Below are 23,310 nucleotides of genomic sequence, written 5' to 3' on the forward strand. Positions count from 1 at the left end.
AGCTAAAAAATCAGTGAGGTCTGGCTATCTTACAGATTTACAAATATAACCTAGAGAGAGATAATTGGCGCTCATTACAGGAACAAAGTACTAAAATGCCAATTGATTGTTTTACTTTTTAGAAAGCAAAGAGGTTCTAACAAAGTGGGTGGTGGGGGGGGGGTGATAATAGACTTACAGATTTGGATTTGGATAAACTGCCCAGGGTCTGTATAGTCTTGGAGATAAGTGTCAAGGTTCTAGAAGTCTGTGGGTCCTAGCAAAGGTAAGAAAACATAAACATTATACTTTGGTCCAAATTTAATACAAAGTATACAGTATTCATGGCAAACGGTTCCATCACTTTTTGGCAAATAGAGGGAGAAGAAATGGAAACAGTGTGTCAGATTTTATAGAGTTCAAAGATCACTGCAGATGGTGCCTATAGCCATGAGATGAAAAGAGATTTGCTCCTCTGAAGAAAAGCTACAGCAAATCTGGAGGGCATACCAAAAAGCAGAAACATCATCTTGCCGATAAAGGTCTGTATAGTCAAAGAAAGCTATGGTTTTTCCATTACCACGGTATACCTATGAGAGTATGGAAAGCTGGGCACCACAGCATCAGTGATTTTGAATTGGGGTACTAGAGAAGTCTTTTGAGAGTCTCCTGGATGGCAAGGAGATCAAATCAGTCAGTATTTAAATTATTTTAGACTATTCACTGAAAGGTCAAATACTGAAGCTGAAACTTAAATACTTAGGCCACATAATGAGAAGACAGAACTCATTGGAAAAGACATGCTCAGAAAGATTGAAGGCAAAAAGAAAAGGGAATGGCAGAGGACAAGATGGACAAATAATGCCATGGAAAGAATAAACATGAACTTAGACATAATGGAGGATAGAAGGGCTTGGTGTGTCATCATCCAAGGGATCATGAAGAGTCAGACATGACTGAACAACTAAACAACAACAACAACAAACTACAGTTATGCCTTCCACATCACAGAGATTAGGGGTACAGCACTCCCTCAATCTGGAAAAATCCATGTAAAATTTTTTGGTACTCCCTTTGTACCAGAGAAGTCTGAATTATTGTGGTATTAGAAGATAAAATATGTTGATGTTATATAATACTATACATATTTGCTATGCATTTCTGAGTTTCTAAACTTTTTCTGTGTCTTCTGCTGGCCATTGTGTGTCATCTGAGGCTTCCACAAAACTCCCCCAAAATCCCATTTAATTTTTTATCCCAACCTGCAATATAGGAAAACTGTGCTAGTTAAAGTCACAATGTGGAAAAGATAACTGTAGTTAGAACTGACGCTAGAGATGAGACTCATCAAAATTTATATAAACTGAGTCAAGTACTCACATGGTCAAATGTTTAAATTGTACAGAAATACACATGCCTTAAAAATAGATCCAAACACATAAATATCAAAATATATAATGTATTTGTTGTGTGCATACAAGAGCAGTATCCTGGTGGATTGGAAACAAAGCTAGCCTGAGGAATCAGGAAATCCTAGGTTCAAGTCTCACCCTCCTGCATACTGGCTGATTCAACCTAGTCAAATCACCTAGGCAACTATCTTATGTAATTTAAGTTGCATAAGCAATTATAGATGTTCCTTGGTAGAGGGAGCTTCCTCTCTGGGAAACTGAAATCACAAGTCAGGACCCAGAAAAAAATGCATAAACAACATAAATGAAATATCCATGGTGCTATATTTAGAACCAGAATATTGTAAATGAATTTTGACACTCATGTGACTACTCACTATTCCCTATTTTCCAAAGGAAACACATTACACAGAGCTTCTTCCAGGTTACAGGATCCACCTGGGAACTGTACAAAACTTCTACTTATCTCTCCAGATGATGGTCTGCTATTTCAGTTTACCTTGTAATATTCAAATGGCTTTGTGGTTTTAATGTGAAGGGAGTTCTGTATATGACAGCAGGTTCCATGAGAACAGGGACCCTTTCTTTTTCATTTTTCTTTCCCTCATAACATCTAGCTTGTTGAGTGAATTTATGTTTCCAGTGGGGAAAATATGTGGAGATACATACACACATATGTGTGTGTGTGCTTCTAAATTTTTGATTCTCCCTTGGAAAAATTCCAGTGGTAACAGGAAGTAGACTCCAGTTTCTCATTTTTATGTCAAGATGCTAAGCCGTCAAGAGCTTTAGAGCTGGTGAAAGCTAAAATCCAAGGGCAGATAAGTTCCATGCTGCAAGCTATCTTTATTCAGCCATTAAATAGTAGGTATTTGTTATATTCATAATCCATTCTGTAATGGGCTGATATCTGACTCCTGCAAATGGTCATTTTTACATCTCAATCTTCTATCTGCTAACATAGAACACAGAGAACTTGGCAGGGAGTTCAATCTCATCTGTGTTACAGAAAAGGTCTGACATGATAGGAAAAAGAGAAAAAAAAAGCTTCCCAAAACACCTACCGTATGATGAGGTGTGAGCTGAAAAAGGTTTGGTGAAAGGATGGCAGGAGCAAAGAATCTCAGGAAAATAAAGCTGCTCACAGCAGTATATCTTACATCCAGGTCACCTGTAACCAAGAAAAGTAATTTCATCCTGGATTCTGGAAGATAGCAGGAATTGAAGGAACTTTTTGTTACTTGGTGAACCAGATACAGTTTGGATACAGCAGGTGTCCCTGACCTAAGCATGATCTTAAAATCAAAAGTTCTTATTGGAGAAAGCATTATCTTTTGGGAGCAGCATCAGGGATGCAAGAGGGGTGTCCCTAATAAATAACCATTTGCTGCCTTCCATTTGTGTGGAAAAGAATATCCACTTGCCCTTAGAAGTTAACCTTTGGGATCCTAGAACCCATGAGGCAACTTATCTCTTCACCAGCACTGAGAGGTACTTTAGTTATCTAATAGAGTCAATACATTTTTTAAAAGATTAAAACAAGGGGGCAGCTAGGTGGCACAGTAGATAGAGCACCGGCCCTGGAGTCAGGAGTACCTGAGTTCAAATCCGGCCTCAGACACTTAACACTTACTAGCTGTGTGACCCTGGGCAAGTCACTTAACCCCAATTGCCTCACTAAAAAAAAAAAAAAAAAAAAAAAGATTAAAACAAGTTAGCTTGTCTATAGCTAGATTAGGTACATTGCATTTAATAAACCTAAACCCTTACCATAGAAGGGATGGATAGTCATGCTGTTGTCAAGTAGAGTAGGAAAGACCAAGGGTTTCCAAAGGTATCAATTTTTAGAGCAACAGAAGTAATTTGACCTGGTACTAAAGGGTTCTGTTGCTGGGGTTACATTATTTATGGTGTCCATGTGATAAATATAGAGGCAGGCCCACCTGTAATATGGACTGCAGGATTCCGACACACATGATTTTGTGGAATAAAAGATAGGGTAGAATTTGGGAGGCACCTCAACTTGCAAATGGAAGGAGATCTCTTTGATCTCCTTGAATTTGTTAGCACTTTTATGAATATTGCTTTTAATGATCCAGGACCCTTCAGGTATGTTTTCAAAGTGCCACACAAAGCAACCCACTATGTTCAAAGTTATTACAACGGATACATATATTGCCTCTGCTCTTAGAGTTAAATCATCTCCTCTCTTGAACTAATGGAGAAACTTGGATAGAGAAGAATGCAAGATGACTTATTAAGTATCATACAGTAAGGCAAGACCATGACAAATCAGTTTCTTAAGCATTGTCATTGGACCCAGTCAGAAATATCTCTTTCTCCTCCTTCCTTCCCCTTTCACTGTGCTATTTTGACAGGATGAAATAATAAACATTTTTCCAGAGTACCCATTTTACTCTCCTTGGAAAGGCAGTTCCCTGTAGAGATCTACTTCAATGGAAGGGTGTACATTGCAAACACAATGCCTTCAACTGACAGCAAGAAGATACTGCTGAGGAAATTCCAAGGGAGAACACCAAAAGAAGCAAGTTATCTGAACTGAAGGGTGGCCAAGACACAGCATAGGTTCCAACCCTATGAGGAAAGTGCCAGGAATATTTTAATGGTCCCAGGGAACCGGGGGCCTTGTCTTTTTTAAGTGCATCCAAAAAAAAGAAGACAAGAGCAAATATTACTAAGGGAAATACTAGGAAAAAGGATAAATTGGCTCCACCTAACCCCTGCAAAGGTAAATTGACCTGTCTGTCATATTGAGGCTAGTCTAGTTATCTAATTTTGAAACAGTTTTCTCTATTTTTATGTAGGATCAGCCTTTTTCAAGTCACCATTAGAATTGGGAGACATGGCAGATAGTAAGATAATTACCAAAGGTGGGAATGGAATTATTTTTAATCAGGATAACGATATCAAAGGATATAAGAAACTCACCTTGGAATCGTTTGGCAGCTGATTCTCTCAGTGAAAAGAAAATATCGCACATGACGGTTGGGCAGCTTACCCCAGATTTCGTGATAACATTAAAGATGCGATCAACATATTGCCTCAGGTTTTCCTGCAACACATTTCAAATCGATTCAAGTATTTCACTGTCATGTACCAAATATTATTTCAAAGGATTTGGAGCAGAAACCGACCTTAGTGAATGTCTCTTTCATCATCCCCACCATTTCCCCGTTTGCCTTTGTATCCCCAGAACCTAGAATATTTGCCTTCTACACAGTAGGTGCTTAATCGATGCTTATTGAACTGAAGTGTTTAAACTGAGAAACATGTGGTCCAAGTGACTTGGCCAAAGTGATACAGTGAGTAAGTATCAAAGGCAGGAATAGAACCCAGGTCATTTGACTCCAAATATGGAGCCTTTTTCCCCATGCTACCCAGATAGGTGACACAGTGGATTCGGAGTCATATTGGACTTGGAGTCAGATGACCTGAGTTCAAGTCAAACCTCAGACACTTATTAGCTGTGTGCCCCTGGGTAGATCACTTATCTGCTGCCTGTCTCAGTTTTCTTAATAACAGAACCTACCTCAGAGGGTTGTTATGAAGATAAAATGAGGTGTTCACGAGGTGCTTTGAAAAGCTTAAAGCTTGAAATAAATTCTATTATTATGATTACCCCAATGGTACTCTTATCCCCATTTCTCAAATGGAGGATTTTTGCTGTTTGTCCTTCATTCTCCAAAAGGACCATGACATCGAGGGGGTGATGTCGTGACTTACAGTAAATTGGATTTAAGTGAGCGAGGGTTGTGCAAACTCACCAACTTCACTCTTTCCCCCAGAGCCATTTGGGTCCAGTGGCAAGATATACATCAAGATGACTAGAGGTGGCCCCAGATGTTTAAGGCAAATGGGGTTAAGTGACTTGCCCAGCTAGTTAGTGTCTGAGATTAGATTTGAACTCAGATCCTCCTAATTTCAGGGCCAGTGCTCTATCCACTGCACCACCTAGCTGCCCCTCAAATGGAGAATATCAGAACTATGAAGGTAAGTGACTTACTCATAGTCACAGTGAACTTGGGCAGGGAGTAGCCCAAAGCCTTCTGATTCAAAGCCCAGAGCCCCTGCTAATATGGGTTAAGGCCTAGGAAATAAAAAGCAAATGAAGGGAGTGGAGGAAGCCCACTGCATCCACTCAGAGATCGCCTCCCTAAAGTAGTCAGCATGTTTGAAGCCACCCGAGTGCCTCATCAGGAAATGCCAGTTTTAAGACCCTGGTGCTTTGGTCTCTCCAATTTAACTTGGGGTAGTGTTTATTCCCTGATAGAGAAATACAAAGTAGCATCAGGATACTTGATAGTCATGACCTCAAAACCCATGTCAGAAAATCAGCATTCTACTTTCTGAATGCACATAGAAGCTAAGCAGGCAAATGTAATTATATGATAATGGCAATCACTATTCACTGAAGAGTATGTGGGGGGAAAAAAGATACACTCCCGCTCCTCTCAGGATAACCATCTATGCTAAAAGACAAATGCAACAACGGGGCAGGTGTTGGGAAACCTGGTTGCTGAGACCTGCCTCCGATACTATGTGTCTCAGGAAGAATCACTTTCTCTGCCCTTCAGGTTCCTCATCTGTGAATAGGATATTACCTTTGCGCCAATGAATCATAAAGAAAATGTTTTGGGGATGAATGGAAAAAGGGGTTTCCTTTTTTAAAAATTATTACGGTATGAGAAATGAAGGACATCTGTGAACGGAGAGGGACATTTAATCCCTTAAGGAATGAACTAATCATTGGAAGCTTTTATGAAGAGGAATTTGTAATGACCCCTCCAGATATTAGGCACTAAGGAATAATAATGGTGATGATAATGATAACAGAACTGAGAATTTAAGTCATCAGTACAGACAGAACAAAGGATTATGATAAAAGAGAAGAATTCGAAAAAAAGTGAAAGCAAAAATCTGAGGAAAGGACAAGGACAAACGGAGATAGAGCCTTTTAAAAGTAAGGTGAATTCAATTTCAATTCAATTCAGCAAATGTTTATTAAGCTGGGATTGTGTACGAAACACAGTGAGAGGTACTGGGGAAATAAGTGGTCCATAAAGTCTAACTCGGACATAAGATACATACATACAAAGATGATTAGAATATAAAATGGTAATTGAAACATGCACTAGAGAATATATGTGAGTTAAAGAAAGTAAAATTTAGAAAGGAAGAGGAGGAATGATGCTCAAGTCTTAAGAGTTTAGGGTGAAGGGTTAGAACAATAGGATTGAAAATAGATATCGGAAAGAAGGGAAGGTGGTAGAATCATAAAGCAGAAGCTTAGAAGAAATCTTGGAGGTCATCTAATCCAGCCTCTTCATTTTACAGATGAGAATGCTGAGGCTCAGGGAGGTTAAGCCAATCATTCAATCAATAAGCATTTATTAATCATGCTGGGGATAAAAAAGATAAAATATAAAATAAAGTATGATAAATAAAATAAAAATAAATTAAATTAATTAAAATGAAAAAAAGATAAAAATAAAATAGTTCTTGCCCTCAAGAAGGCTATATTTTACTGTGGAAGACAATATGTATATACATAACAGGTCACACAGGTAACAGGCAATGATGTGAGATTTGTGTCCAAGTCCTTTGGTTCTAGAACCCATCACTTTTTCCACTATATTATGATCCCTCCCCAAACGAAGAAAGGAAGGGAGAAAGAGAGGAAGGAGAAAAAAAGGAAAGAATTCTGAGAAACAGGAAAAGACTATCTGGTTTGATTAATTTCATTTGTATGGCTAATTAAAAAAAGGACAAATTACACAGGTTTAAAAGGCGTGTTGATGTAAATGAATTGGACATAGTACAACAGTTTAGAAATGAAGAATAACAGAAGAGAATGCAAAAGGACATTGTGGTACCATACATGGAAGATAGAAGATTAATAGGGTTGTCTATAGGAATTGATATTAGGAAATCAATAATCAACTGAGAAAAAGAAGAAAATGAGGAAATGACAAAGGGAAACATTTCTGAGATAGGAAAATTTATAAAAGAAAAAATAGAGCTAATTAAACAAAACTTGGCTAGAAGAAAAAAATATTTCAATTTGCATCCTCCCAAAATAACCAGTTCTCCAAAAGTGATTATTCCTTCCCAACATAACTTGGAACCACCCTCTACCTAGACTCACCACTCATAGTAAAATAAGAGGCCATAAATTGTCCTAATACCAAAAAACTAATACCTAAGAGATTGGATTTTCAATTACAAAATGTGTGTATGGAAGGGGAAAAAAGTAAGGGGAGTAATGTCTTACCATATTGTTTTCCAGGTTCTCTCCATCTTTTAACTTTACCGGATCAATTTCACAAGGTTTGTGGACTTGGCATATCTGGAAAGAACATTTGCACTAATGACTCCATAAGGAGATTATCAAGCATATAGAAGGAGGGTGAGCTTCACAGATACTCGGTATTATGGCAGACACATAGGAATATTCACATCACACAATTCAATTGGCCGTTTCACTTCTTCCAAGGGAAGATTTAAGCAAGTATAATCAGGGTTTTTCCAGGGATCTGACTCACTCACCTACAAATAAGCAGCTTCTCAGGCTAACAGGTTGAAACTAATTTTTATACCTGTAGTCTCCTCCATCACCTATCTATACAGCTTAAAACCCCAACACTGCTATGGAACAGCTGGTACATGGTTAAGATTTGCCAAATGTGGATAACACTTTCTGTTCCATTATAACTAAACCCCATTTTGAAAATGATTTTTTCTCTAATTGCTCAAGGCAGAATGTCACTTAATATGCTACTTCATGTGCTAAAGGATCATTTGGTAAAATCACTCAAGGGGGAAATACTTCTTGACAAGTTATCACAGTTAACAGTTTAGGTAGGAAAGTGCTGATTCACTTGGAAAGGAAATACAGGATCTAAATTTGTCACTCAATTACTACCCTGGGAAGAGAACAATGGCATTGTACTGGAGAGATAATAAAAAGTCACCACATGAAACAGCTGCAAAAGATATCTAGCAGTAGCCATACTGCTTTAAGAATGCAGAATGAGTGGGAGTCCTTGTTAATGACAATGAGATTTTTAGTATTAGTTCATTCTGTATGAGGTTGAATATTTTTTTAAAGTGAATTTTCCCAAACATGGGAAAAGTGGCACAAATTTTTGTCAGACTCTTAGGGAAACTTCCTTTTCATTAACAGAAGTCCAGCTCTGCCACTATAGTGAAAAATAAATGAGATACAAATCCAAGGTTAAACAATGTTTATTAAATGCCAACTGTATGTAGAGCTGTGTGCTAGGTAATAAAAATACAAGAATTTTAAAAGGATTCCAATCCTGCCTGGAAAGAACTTCCATTCATCTAGAGGGCTTAAGGATATATCTATAGTACAAGGATGGGGAGGGGGAGGGTGGAAGAGAGATCCAGACAAAGGGCTCTAGAAAGATTTGTGGAAAGAAAAAAATTAATTAGAAAGATCAAGGAAAGTTTCATGAAGGAAAGAAGTGGCAGCTGAGTTTAACCTTGGAGGAAGAGCAGGATTTTAATGTCTTCTGGAGTTTTCAAGCAAATCCCCACTTTCCATTTAACAATGCTAAAATGACAAAACCCATCAATAATCACTCTTAGAAGGTCCTTCAGGCAAACGGTCTTACCTCCTCTATAATTGGCTTTAATGTAACTTGAAGATAATGCATTCCTGCCAGCTTCATTGTCTCATCAATGCACTTGGATGTTAAAGAATTTCCTCTGAAAATGGTATTTGGGTCTCTGGAAATAAACAAATTTCTGTAATTTCATCCTCTCCTTAAACAAAAACAAAAACAATGAGAGAGAAAAAAATTGCAACTGAAGGAGTCCAAGATTGGGTTGTGAATACCCCTATATCTGAGGGAGGGCTGCTGAGAAAAATCATTCAGTACTGGTAATTATTATTTTAGATTTGGGCGGGTGTGACTTGCCCAGGGTCACACAGCTAGTAAATGTCAAGTGTCTGAGGCCAGATTTGAACTCAGGTCCTCCTGAATCCAGGGGCGGTGGTTTATCCACTGTGCTACCTAGCTGCCCCCATTATTTCAGATTTTTAAAAAGACATTTTCAGCTCCATTTGTTGATGCTACAGCTAGGTGTTTTGATCTTCCTATAGATTTTTTTTTCCCGTGTAAGAAATTCACCAGTTTTTCTCAGATCATGAGGGAAGGTAATAATCTTGGCCACTGCCTACTTACCAACTGTTTTCTTTTGTGAATGTTGTATTACCAAAAGAGGAAAGGCATCACAAAATCCTACAGAAAACAAACTGCTCTGTGCTAGCCTTAGTAAATATGGAACATTCTAGAACTGTCTTTTGTAGTACCATGTGTACCCTGTGGGCAAAGTAGTCTTTGCCTCCTACTTGCCAATCATACCTGCTGCAGCGTTCAGTAACCAGAAGACTAACTTGCTCTGAAGGTAATACATTTCCACCAATCTTCAGTTCCATTTGCACAGACTTCTTTCTTCAGTGAGCTTTTTCCATTTGGCCAATTTGGCTTTTCAAGATGTTGACTTTTTTTCATGACCCTCCTGAATCATTCTCATTTCTCTTTCCATTTTTTCCTCTACCTCTCTTACTTTATCTTCAAAATCCTTTCTGAGCACTTCTATAGCCTGAGATGCACAGACAACTTAACAACTACATCTAAAGGAGGTAATTTCTGGTTACCACTTTCATCTTTAGGCTGATGAAAGGATACAATGGTGAGGGGAGCTGAACTCAGACCTCTAAAGCAACAAGTTCCCAAGATAACTATATATCATCTAATAGTTTCCTGAATAAAAAAAATGGACAGTAAAAAAATACTATGTGGTTATAAAAGGAAAAAAGTCTACACTTTGACTATATTTTTTCATGTCCGCTGTTTTATTTATTATCTCTTTGTTTCTTTCGTCAAGCACAAAATAAACTAGCTGTGTGACCTTGGAGAAATCACTTTACTCTTGGCCTCTAGTTTCCTCAGATATAAGATGAGGGAGCTGGACTAAATGATCACTATGGTCCCTTCCCACTAAATTTATGATGCCATGAGTATTTATGATGATTATTTTGTGGTCATCCGATTACCAAAGCATAGGAAAGTACAAGCTTTTCAATTTTTTCCTTTAGTATGATTGTTCATATCTGTCGATTTCCAAAACCCATGTAATAGAATAAAAAGAGATTTGGACTTGGAATGAGGAAATTTGATTCGAATCCCATTTCTGACACAGAGGAATTGTGGGGTTGGGGGCCAGCTCTTTAAAACTCTGTGAGTCTCAGTTTCCACATCTGTAGGATGGGAGTGTCATGGCACCTGCATCACCAATATCATGAGATGTGTGTGTGTGTGTGTGTGTGTGTGTGGTGTGTGAACAAAGTACTTTATAAATCCTAAAGCACTGCAATGGTAATATAAGCTATCTTGTTTCAATTCTGAAATGTTGGGATTTTCTTTTCTTTTTTCTTATTGGTAAGTGGGAGTAGGTATTTGATACTCACTGAGTCCTCTTCACTTCAGCATTGGCAATGGCGCTGATGAAAGGCACAATCTTGCCATAGTGTAAGAAGAGGCGCACAAGTGGGATTGCCGCTTCGTGCTTTTCTCTACATGCTTCCCCCAAAATATGGGCAGCAGACGCAGACACAGGCTAGTGAGGAAGAGAGATGGGAATGTTCAAAAAGCAAGCACCCCACAGATCACATTTTCTTAGCCCTGTGTCAGATTCCCCTGCAGAGATAGTCAAAGAGTGTCCCTGGGAAATGGAGGGGAGACAAACACCATATAGTCCTGTGAAAAGAACTCCTGATGAAGATTCTAGTCCTAGCCTTCTCTTTGATGAACTGTGAGATCCTGGATAAGCCACTTCACCATTATCTCAACCTCACTTTCCCAAACTACAAAATTGCCTACCTACACCATCTCTAGGCAGATCTTCCTGGGCAGGTAACACTCTAGACCTGGAGTCTGGTCTCAGATACTTACTAGCTATGTGACCCTGGGAAAGTCACTCAACCCTGTTTAGTCCAGTTTCCTTATCTGTAAAATAAGCTGGAGAATGAAATGGTACCCCATTCCAGTAACTTTACCAAGAAAACACCAAGTAAGGTTACAAAGAGTCAACTGAAATGACCGAATGAAGACAAAAGGTGTCTTCCAGCTTTAGTGAAAAAATTCCATGGAATTCAGTGAATTTTTTAGTTCCTATTCAGTGTTACCAGTCACCAGAGGGCAGCAATTAAAAAACAAAACCCTCTGCATCTGAAATCTCCCTCATGATCAAAGTGTTGGTGGTATATTCAATATCAGGGTTTCGGGGAAATGAGAATGATGAAAATCTAGTTAAATAGTTTCTCTTTCCCCACCCCTTTCTGTGGTATTACAATTTCCGGCCACTATAAATACACCTTCCAGGTGAAAATGAAAAAAAACAAAACAAAACAAAACATGTATCTTCCGAGGAAACCATATTCAGTTATTATATTTTCAATGTCCCTGGACTGCACTGACTCATTAGATGGCCTACAAAAAGAGGTGTCAGTCATACATGTCTTCTTTGCCTCAGGACCTTCCATTTTCTAAGTCCAAACAAAATAAGTTTTATCAAGCAAAGAAAGCAGGTTGCTTTTTTTTTTTTCACATTCAAACACAAAATTAGGAAGTTGTACACATTGCCTGTGGGTTCACATCAACGGTTCTAACTGCAGAAGGCTTGGGTGTGTCTTTCCTTACAGCCAGTATGGGCAGATAATGATCTCTTGGTGGGGCACAAAAACAAGAAAGGAGAGAGAAATGTTTGGTGAAAATCAAAAATATGGAAAGGAAGCAGTTGAGGCAATCTGAGAAAGGCTCCATCTCTTCTGGTTGGTTGGAGAATGAGAAACAGAACTGTTTATGACAATTTTAGAAAGGTCACTGGTAGGTAAACCAAAAGTCCATACAAACAAATTACCTCAACATCTGCAGATTTTAACAGGAGGTCTCGAAGAGGGCTGTAATAATCTGAGGAAAATACATGATCTTCAGTGTAAACCACATTTAACCTTAGGGAGCCCAGGTCACCTGGTTTCAAGGATTTACTGCCATTATCTCTGGGTTGTAGGAAATACCTGGAGAGAGGAAAAAAAATCAAATGTGTATTTGTTATATCTTCAAAGCTGTGGGTACCTTCAAATTCTGTTCCATTACTTTCAGTCATTTACAAAGTAGTTTGTAAACCTTGCCTGCAGCATTGGTTCTCTTCAAAAAAGGAAGGATGAACAACAATAACAAACCTAGCCCCCACGTGCCTGAGTGAAGGAATACCTTTGCAAAGGAAGGACTGACACTGGAGGAGGGGGGGGGATAATTTGACTCAATTCAATTAATCAGATGTTTATGAGTCAGGTCCCAGGTGCAAGGCCTTGTGCTAGGTGCTGGAGCTACAAAAAATGAAAACAGTCCCTCAGAGGGTTTACATTTTACTGGGAGGCCACAATACACACAAATAAAAAGAAAAATGAGTCAATAAAAAGCCCTGCTATGTGGGATTCTCATGAAAGGCTTCCTGAAGGAACAAACGAATTGAGTCTTGAAAGAAGATAAGGTATCTGAGAGGCAAAAATGAGGACATGTATTTGAGATATTGGGATCTAATCATGGGAGGAGATGGAGGCAGAGATGAGGAAGGAGTATATTATAAGCATGAGTAGGTGGTATGAATAGAAGTTGAGAATGGTGAGTCTGGGGGATGTTTAAGAGTCCCATATAGTTAGAATATAGGGTTCCCTAAGGGATATAGTGTGAAATAATGATGAAAAGGCAGGTGGGAGCCAGATTGTGGAGGGTTATAAGTAAATGGAAGGTTAAGAAGATTATATTTTATCCTGTAGGTAATGGGGAACCACTGTAGGGTTTAGAGCTGGAGTGACATGGTAGACCTGAGCCTAAAGAAGATTCTTTTGGCAACTTTGAGAAGGATGGTTTGGAGAAGGGAGAGGCTGGAAGCAGGGAAGCTAGTAGAGTAATCCAAGTGAGAAGTGGTGAGAACCTCAACTAGAATGGTGATGGTAGAATAGAAGGTAATGGGGGCAGCTAGGTGGCGCAGTGGATAGAGCACTGGCCCTGGATTCAGGAGGACCTGAGTTCAAATCCGGCCTCAGACACTTGACACATACTAGCTGTGTGATCCTGGGCAAGTCACTTAACCCCCACTGCCCTGCAAAAACAAACAAACAAACAAACAAAAAAAGAATAGAAGTTAACAGTAAAGAGGAGATAGATATATAAGATGTTGTAGACAAAACTTGGCAATTGTTTAGCTATTGACCATTCTTCATGGGGGAACTACTGAAGAGTACAGGGAGTGACCCAGACAGTCCCCAAAGGAAATTCTTCTGCATCTTAGAAGATCTATGGTTGGGAATGGGTTGATTCTCTGGTTTCCTCAATTGCTTTGCTGGTAGTTTTACTAGCAGCAGTCATATATTTATTTATTTATTTATTTATTCATTCATTCATTTATCTATCTATTTATTTATTTTTGCAGGGCAATGAGTGTCAAGTGACTTGCCCAGGGTCACACAGCTAGTAAATGTCAAGTGTCTGAGGCCAGATTTGAACTCAGGTCCTCCTGAATCCAGGGCCGGTACTCTATTCACTGTGCCACCTAGCTGCCCCTACTTATTTTCAAAAGAAGAGAAAGGAAGAAAAGGGAAAGGAAGAGATAGAGAAAGTAGAGATTAGGACAAGGTGAATCAAGGTAAAGTTGAGAAGAGGAAGAATGAAAGGAGAAAAGCAGGATGAGCGAAGAAAAGATGGAAAGGAGTAGGCGAAAGGAAGAGGAAGAAGAAGATAAGCTAGTAGCAAATCGAGTTTTAAATCTTTTAATGACTGTAGAACAATCTTTGTTGTTAGAGGAAAGGTAATCCAGTTAAACTTTCTAGGGTCTAGTAATTTTTAGTGGTAATTTGTGTTCTTTCTCCTCTTCCTTTGCCTACACCCTTATCCTAATGTGGCCCATTTCATTTAGCATTAGACTTCTTTAATGCGAAGTGATTTTTATAAGATACTGCTTTAATTCCTCTTTGCCTGCCAGTTTAAACATTCCATACAAAAACGTCTGAATTCTCTGAGTGGGATTTGTATCTGGGGCATCTAAACAAGCCTGAGTATGCATGAGAAACTTAAATGGGCCACCATACAAAAGGCACACATCTACACTTTTTTTTGTATATACATGCATGACACACACACACATATCTCAAATGTCCTGTTGTTAAGACTGGGGGTTTCTTTAGAAAGGTATAATCAATTCAGCCTGGAGCAAATCCAGTAACATGGGCCCATTCCAGTCAATGGCTTCATGGGATTGAAATGTAAAATCTTATCCAATAATTACAACCAGAGTATACTCAATAAATATACAAAACATAACATGAATAATTCTCCCCTCGACTAGATTATAGCTCCAATAATGGGCTCATGTTTTCTATATCTTTGGTATCCACATTCCACCACCACCATCACCTTTCTGTCAACAGTGTAGGATCTCCACTCTCCATACAGCAGGCACTCATAAATGATTGTTTGCTGACTGATGGCCACAGCAGCAGGCACTATCTTAAGTTTGCTTTGTTCATTGCTTTGTTTGTATGGCATAGATCTCTTCAACTTTACACAAGCTGCTCTGTACGCCTGAAATGTCCTCCCTTCTTATATTTACCTTTTAGGATGTCTTGTTGTTCAGTTGTTCAGTCATGTCCAAATCTTTGTGATCCTATGGACCTTATCATCCATGGGGTTTTCTTGGCAAAGCTACTGGAGAGGTTTGCCATTTCCTTCTCCAGTAGAAAAAGGCATTTCCTCTTGCCTTTCAGGCTAGCACTCTATTGCCTTCACTAATCGGCCTCTCACTTCATTATATTGTATGAATAGCACAGCTACTGGCATGGAACACAGCATCAGTGATACTCATTTGTGACCAACTGCATCTTACCACAACACTAAACTTGGAGTTAGGATGATCTGAGTTTGAATCCTGCCTCAGAGACTTATTAACAGTATGACTCTGGGAAGAAAGAAGGAAGGAAAGAAGGAAAAAAGGAAGAACAGAAGGAAGGAGTGAAAGAAGGAAGGAAGGAAAGAAGGAATAAGTGATTAAGAATGAAAGGAAAGAAAAAGAAAGGAATTAGGAAAGAAAGGAAGTGGAAAAGAAAGTCACTTCACCCTGTTTGCCTCAGTTTCCTCATCTGAAAACTAAGCTGGAGAAGGAAATGGCAAACCACTCCAGTATCTTGACCAAGAAAACCCCAAATGGAATCACAAAGAGTTGGACACAATTGAAAACAACAATGAACTGACATGTAACAGGATACTCATTCATAACTGATTGCATCCTATTACAACAAATTTTGAGCTTGTCTAAATTGTTCTGTTTTACTGTAGCTGATGATTTACACACACACCCTTTAATGTACCAAAACTTGGAAAAAAACCCCAACATTTAAACCATTTTGGTCAGAAATATTTCTAGAATGTATTACACATTTCCTTGCTCTCTCAAACTCAAGTTACAAAGAAAAGTTCATCTTTTCTTGATAACCCAGAGTCCTAATTCTCCCATTCATTTTATCACAGAATGTCTAAGACAAAGTCTGCAGCTCTACTTCTTCACCACCCACTCACTGGGCAGTCTGGCTTCCTACTGCTGCCTCCAAGATCACTAAAGTCCTCCTAACCACCACATCCTAGTACTTTTCTTTCCTTCTTCTTTTCTGTTCACCACAAACAATTGATGCCAAGCTTGTCAAAAGTCACACAACTTCTTGAGGTAAAAGCCAAGCCTGTTTCAACAAGCTCAGAAATGGTTTTTTCCTTTCCTTGGCTTGGTTATAAAATGTCACCAATCTCTTTCCACAGTAGGCAGGCAGAGAGCAGAGGTCAGTTGGAGTTCCCCCAATGTGATGCTGCTACTTTGTGTTGGAGGATATGTTAGGTTTCATGTTTTTAACTGTACTATGTATTTCAAAAGATCAGAGATGTCAATTTTTTTTTTTTGTATTTTTTTTTTGTATTTTTTTTTTTGTTTTTTTGGTTTTTTTTGTAGGGCAATGAGGGTTAAGTGACTTGCCCAGGGTCACACAGCTAGTAAGTGTCAAGTGTCTGAGGCCGGATTTGAACTCAGGTACTCCTGAATCCAGGGCCGGTGCTTTACCACTGTGCTATCTAGCTGCCCCCCAGAGATGTCAATTTTAAAGGGACCCCCTTAGTAACTAGTTGGTCTCACAGTACAGTACAGATCACTGAATTTGGAGACAGGACCTCTCCCATCATTCCTTCTTCTTCCTTCATTTCCTTCTTTCTTTTCTACTTCCTTCATTCCTTTCTTTCCTAATTCCTTTCTTTTTCTTTCCTTGCATTCTTTCTTACTTCTTCCTTCCTTTCTTCTTTCATTCCTTCCTTCTGTTCTTCCTTTTCTTCTTTCCTTCTTTCTTCCTTTCATTCTTCCTTCCTTTCTTTCCTTCTGTATTTGTTACTTCCTTCCTTTCCTTTTGTCTCTTTCTTTTTTCATTGTTTCTTTGTTTCTCTCCTTCCTTCCTTATTTTTTCTTTCCTTCTTTCCTACTTCCTTCCTTCTTTTTTCCCATGCTTTCTTTCATGTTTTCTTCCTTCCTTCCTTCCTTTCTTTCCTTTCTTTTTTGGTTTCTTTCCTTGTTTGTTTCTTCCTTCCTTTCTTTGTTTCTTTCTTTTTCTTTCCTTTGTGATTTCATTTATAGATATAGGGAACTCCTCCTGAGGAAACTCCCTCTAAGAATACAGATTAGCACCTGCTCTGTCACTTATGGTCTTAGTGAGTTGTCTGGGGCACTGAAAAATTAAGTGACTTGCCTTGGGCTCACTTGAGTAGTATGCAACAGAAACAGGATTGAGCCCAAGTTATCTTCCTCCAAGACTAGCACTCTATACACTGATCCTACACTGTTTCTTAAGCACCAGATGAACCTTCCAAAACCTTATCTTGACTCATGTCACCCCTAAAATTCTTTGTCAATTCTCCATTTCCTGCTGAGCAAAATTCAAACTCACCTGGAATGTAAGCCATTCCTCAATCTGACTCACTGATACCTTTTAATATAAACATCAATTAAACACATGCTATGTGCAAGGTGGGGGACAGTTAGATAGCTCAGTGGATAGACCATTGGCCTTGGAGTCAGGAAGACAAGTTCAAATCTTGCCTCAGATACTTACTAGCTGTGTGACCCTAGGCAAGCCACTTAACCTGTCTGCCTTAATAGCAAACCACTTCAGTGTCTCTGCCAAGAAAACCCCATGGTCCATGGAGTCATGAAGAATTGGATATGACTGAACAATAAGCAGCTAGGAAGCCTAGTGGCTAGAGTGCTGGACCTACAATCAGAAAGACATCAGTTCAAATCTTTCTTCAGACACTTACTAGCTGTGTGACATTTCCTGTGATACTTAGCCTCTGTCAGTCTCAGTTTCCTGACCTACAAAAATAATAGCACCTACTTTCCAGGACCGTTGTGAGATAACATTTGTAAAGCACTTAGCACGGTGCCTGGCACTTAATACATGGGATCTTAATTAGTGCTTATTTTCTTGCTTCCTAGTAGGTACTCAATAGATGCTTCCTTAATGAATAAATGGTTACAAACACCACTTACAAGTGGTATGTTGTTTAAAAAATAGTGTCCTAAGGCACTATTGAGATGTGCAGAGCTGTCTGCTCCTACTATCAAATATCCTCTAGGAGGCTATACTTAATTTACTGAAAACTCTTTTTGGGGCAAGTGGGGGGGGGGTTTCTGTATCATCTCTTCTGGTAAAGTTGTTAGCCCTTACTTCTTGCTTCTGTCAATGTGTATCTTTATAGCAGCCCTTCTAATTTCTAATTTTCTGAGAGACTATTTAACAGATTAGCCAAGTTTATGAGAATTATGTATCAAGTAAGAATAAAAAGGGGCAGCTAGGTGGAACAGTGAATAGAGTGCCAGGCCTGGAGTCAGAAAGACTCTTCTTCGTCAGTTCAAATCTGATCTCAGACACTTTCTAGCTGTGTGACTCTGAGCAAGTCACTTAACCCTGTTTGCCTCAGTTTCCTCATCTATAAAATGAGCTGGAGAAGGAAATGGCAAACCACTTCAGTATCTTTGTCAAGAAAACCCCAAATTGGGTCAAGAAGAGTGGGACATGACTGAAATAACTGAGTAAATGACTAAGTAAAAAAGGTGCTGAGTGAAGTCCCAAACAACACTTTTATCACAGGCACATGAGCTGTTGTATTTGGAATTTTAGCAGCTCAGAAGTATTTCTTTTACTTGCTTCTACCTTCTAAGATAGGTACTACAATTTGGAACTATGCTCAAAGGCAATGAAACTGTGCATACTCTTTGGCCTAACAATACTGTTACTAGGTTTGTATCCCAAAGAGATCAAACGAAAAGGAAAAGGAACTATATGTACAAAAATATTTCTAGTGGCTCTTTTTGTGGTGGCAAAGAATTAGGAATTAAGGGGATGTCCATTAATTGAGTAATTGCTGAACAAGTTGTGGTATATGACTGTGATGGAATACTATCATGCTATAAGAAATGACCAGAAGGATGGATTTAGAAAAACCTGGAAGGATTCCCATAAACCGATGCAAAGTAAAGTAAGCAAAACCAGGAGAACATTGCACATAGTAACAGCAATATTGTACCATTATCAACTATGAATGATTTAGCTATTCTTAGCAACACAATGATCTAAGACAACTCCAAAGAATTCATGACAAAAAGTGCTATCCAGAAAAAGAACTGAGGAACTCTGAGTGCACATTAAAGGACATTTTTTAAAACTTTCATTATTTTGTCTGCTTTTTTCACAACATAGTTAATATAAAAATATATTCTAGAGGGGCAGCTAGGTGGCGCAGTGGATAGAGCACCAGCCCTGGATTCAGGAGTACCTGAGTTCAAATCCGGCCTCAGACACTTAACACTTACTAGCTGTGTGACCCTGGGCAAGTCACTTAACCCCAATTGCCTCACTAAAAAAATATATATATATATATTCTACAAGACCTTATATGTATAATAAGTATGGTATTTCTTGTCATTAAGTAGGTAGGGGAAAGAGTAAAGGGAGGGAGAGAATTTGGAACTGAAAATAAAAATCAAAACCATTAACATGGAAAAAATAGTTATGTTCCAGATGGGTGAGATTACTTTATAACTGATCTGTAAGGAGATGGAGTGTTACTATACCATGCTTCATAAGAACTGGACTGTCGAAGGACTTTCAGAGGAATCCTCAGCTCTCCTAGGAACTCATCTCCAAACTTCAAATTACTGGCATTCCACAAGTCAACCCTGAAATATACCAACAACAAATAGCACAATTTAAATTTAAAGATGGAGAAAAGAGAGCAATCTCGATGCACCAAAAAACTCAGGGCAATAACCATTCAATTTTCATTCATCAAAACTTTGTAAAGCTATGTGTAATATGTGCCATGCTAGGTGGTAGGAAAGAGCAAGACCTGGGCTCTGCTTTCAAGGACTACTTATATTTTATTTTTAAATATGACATAAGATGTCTAGTCACATAATATGTGAAGTAAGAGAGCCATATAAATGTAGAATCTCCTTCTCTGAAAGTTTTGGAAAATATCTCTATTCTTATAAAGATAGGTAATGGACTCTCAAAGTTCCTTATGCTACAAAATTTTGTAATATCAATAAGTAACAATCTACTCTATTGAAACACAGGTATCTATACTAACTCATTCATTTCTATATTCTCCATTCTTCCCATTTTCCAAGAATTCTTGGTGAGCTCAGGATGGATTGAAGTGTCCAAAGTAGAAAGCTTCATGAACTACACCAGGTGCCAAATTTCAGATGTCTAATCCTCAGGTTATTTCTAAGTAATGCGAATTATTCCTCAGGGCGATGAGTTTGTTATTCAGGAATGATACATGGAATGTATACAATACTCCAGAAAAATGTTGGTTTGACCCATTCAAAAGTATGGGTTTCTTTTCTTTTCCTTTTTCCTTATCAGCTTTTATCCCCAACAACCAATTCATATATCCCATTAAACTAAAAGTCAATCATTTAATTAATTAAATTTATCATTGAATTCTCTCAGCTCCCTGGGGTACAGGAGCTAATACCTGCCAATCGCATACTGCCATATGGCCCAGCTGAACAAAACAAAAATAAGAAATACCTTCAGATTAAAATATTCCCAAATAGTGAGAGGGAGTAGCTACTCCAACAATATCTACCAGACCACAGAACTATTTTTGTAGCAAATCACCTCAACAATCTGACCCTCCACCTTTACCTTGGAGTGATCTGGTCATCTCTGACAAGGAGAAAGAATGACTAATCCCTTATCTGTGGTTTAAGTGTCAGGCCGGCCATCACTTTGATAATCTCCATTTGAGTGGCCTTGACTTTGGAAGGTGATGTAATAAGTTTAACTGTTTTTCAATTCCATGGCAAAGAGCCAAGGTTACTCACACATTACACCTTCCCTACAGTATGATTCTAATATTTAAATATTCTAAAACAGAGCTGAGAATCTACTATGAAAGTTCTCATCACCACTTGGGAGGGTGGGCTGAGATCCGGAACAGTAGAGAGAATCCAGACAATTGTATACAATGTATTGTTATTATCTTGGGCATGCTAAAACAGGAAATGTCAGCATACAAAACCTACAGTACACAAAGAGTGTTATCATAAGGAATAAATGAGCATTTGGAAGATGACAGAGGCGGAACTCTGGATACAATTTGCCACAGTAGACTATTTTCAGTTTAACAAAGAGAATTTCCAATCTCTAATTGACAATTTACCCGTGAAATAGATATTCCCAAGCAGGGATATTTCTCTCTCTCTCTCTCTCTCTCTCTCTCTCTCTCTCTCTCTCTCTCTCTCGCTCGCTCGCTCTCTCTCTCACTCTCTCTCTTCTTTCCCCCCTATCCCCCTTCCTCTCTCCTACCTGCCCCCTTTCTCTGTTTCTCTCCCCTTACCCCTCCACTCTTTGTGCTGTACCCCTTTGACTTTCTCCCTCCATCTCTCCCTCTGTCTCTTTATCTGACCCCCTCCCTTCTTTTCTCCTTCTCCTCCTTTATGGAAAATATCAAGCTGTTGTTTTTGTTTGCCTGCTTAAAAAATAATGACTTCAGTCTTTAATCCACCCTTCACTTTGTCCTCCTCCCTGCCCCCCTCCCAACCAAGAACATGGTCCTCTCTCTACAAGAAAAAAAAAAAAAAGGAAGTTGCAGGCTGAAGGAACATCTGGTACCACACGGCAATTTTAATGAGAACCTGTCATTCTGTATGGCCTTCTTCTGGAACATTCAAGAGGACAGCCTCCAGTTGCACAATTCTGAAGTGTTGAAAATGAAAGCTTGAACTAGGCAAATGTCAGATATATGATCAAACCAGGATATGCCTTTAGAATAGATACTTTCCTTCCCTAAGGATTCAACTGTAAAGGGAAAAACAGAAAAACAAAAACTGTCTGCTTCTATGATAGGAAGAGGAAGTGTCAGAGGGGAAGGGAAAAAGACAGTCAGAGAACATTTTGTACAATCTCAGAATTAGCCTTCAATCTGCTTTCCTTGATTTTATTAGTGTCAAAGCTTTCCCTGACTGTCTCATAAATCTCTCTGCTAGCTTTTTTTTTTTTCTGAGAGTTGTAAGCTATTATGTGTTGGTGTGAGAAACAATAGAGGAACTTCTTCCCTGAATGTCATTTGTATTACTAATGTGACTATGTTTGTCTGGAAATCATACCTTCCAAAAGGAAAGCTGCCCTCTTTTTACCCAAGTCATGCTGAGGAATGTTTATAAGGGGCTCACTTTGAATAAACTAGAGCATATGTTCCTTGTTACAGAGAGAAATATTATTTTCAAAGAAAATTGCTGGGTATGGTACCAGATGCAGCCATTTTACTGTAAAGAATAAGAGATTATTGTTTGTGACCCTGGCAGCATAAAACTCCAAATAACCTTAGAATAAGAGGCCCTCATGTTCAATTCTGCCTCCCTTTAATGATAAAGGAAATGAGTCCCAGAGAGGTTAAGTGATTTGCCCAAGTTCACATAGTTGGCAAGCAGCAGGTAGAATTTGAACCCAAAACATCTGATTTCAGAGCCAGAATCTTAAAGCTAGAAGGGACCAGTTCAAAACTAGTTAAAACTAGTTTAGGATGCTACCTATTGCATAAATCTTCTCTGACAAAATTCCTCCACAAATGATCATGTACTCTCTACTTGAATATTTTCCTGTGATGGGGAACTATTTCAGCCGTTCATTTCATCCAAATGAACAAAATAATTTAAAGAAAACTAACATTTAAAAAATAAATATAGTTTTTCTCGCTTGTTTAGGTTACTAAAGCAGATTAGATAGAGTTTAGGTTACTAAAGTAGACTATATATGTGTGTATATATGTATGTATACACATACATATATACACATACATGTACACGCACACATACATGCATAATACATATATGCATGCTTTCAAGGTGACTAGGTGGTACAGTTGCTAAAGAACCAGGACTTGAGTCAGAAAGACTCATGTTCTTAGTTCAAATCCAGCCTCAAGATACTTACTAGCTATGTGACGCTGGGCAAATCACTTTACTCTGTTTGCCTCAGTTTCCTCATCTGTAAAATGAGCTAGAGAAGGAAATGGCAAACCATTCCAGTAACTTTGCAAGAAAACTTCCAAATGGGACTACAAAAGAGTTGGACATGACTGAAATGATTAACAACAGCGACAACAGACATGCCTTTATAACATTGTTTATTTGTTTTCTTTTTTGGTGGAGAAATGAGGGTTAAGCCCAGGGTCACACAGCTAGTAAGTGTAAAGTGTCTGAGGTCGAA

The 23,310-nt window shown here is 38.6% G+C and overlaps 1 protein-coding gene across 2 annotated transcripts in view; it reads right to left on the reverse strand.

Annotated features, from left to right (window-relative positions):
- RASA3 (RAS p21 protein activator 3) overlaps positions 1-23,310 on the reverse strand; it is a 294,331-nt gene that overhangs the window by 40,178 nt on the left and 230,843 nt on the right. For both annotated transcript variants that reach the window (XM_043994627.1, XM_043994626.1), the window contains exons 9-16: positions 19,662-19,766; positions 12,363-12,519; positions 10,912-11,060; positions 9,050-9,164; positions 7,684-7,758; positions 4,341-4,464; positions 2,456-2,562; positions 179-256 (exon numbers count right to left, since the gene is read on the reverse strand). In XM_043994627.1, coding sequence (XP_043850562.1) covers positions 179-256; positions 2,456-2,562; positions 4,341-4,464; positions 7,684-7,758; positions 9,050-9,164; positions 10,912-11,060; positions 12,363-12,519; positions 19,662-19,766 — 910 coding nt within the window. The remainder of the gene's footprint in view (positions 1-178; positions 257-2,455; positions 2,563-4,340; positions 4,465-7,683; positions 7,759-9,049; positions 9,165-10,911; positions 11,061-12,362; positions 12,520-19,661; positions 19,767-23,310) is intronic.

The sequence above is a fragment of the Dromiciops gliroides genome, chromosome 3, assembly GCF_019393635.1.
Source record: "Dromiciops gliroides isolate mDroGli1 chromosome 3, mDroGli1.pri, whole genome shotgun sequence".
Classification (NCBI taxonomy): Eukaryota; Metazoa; Chordata; class Mammalia; order Microbiotheria; family Microbiotheriidae; genus Dromiciops; species Dromiciops gliroides.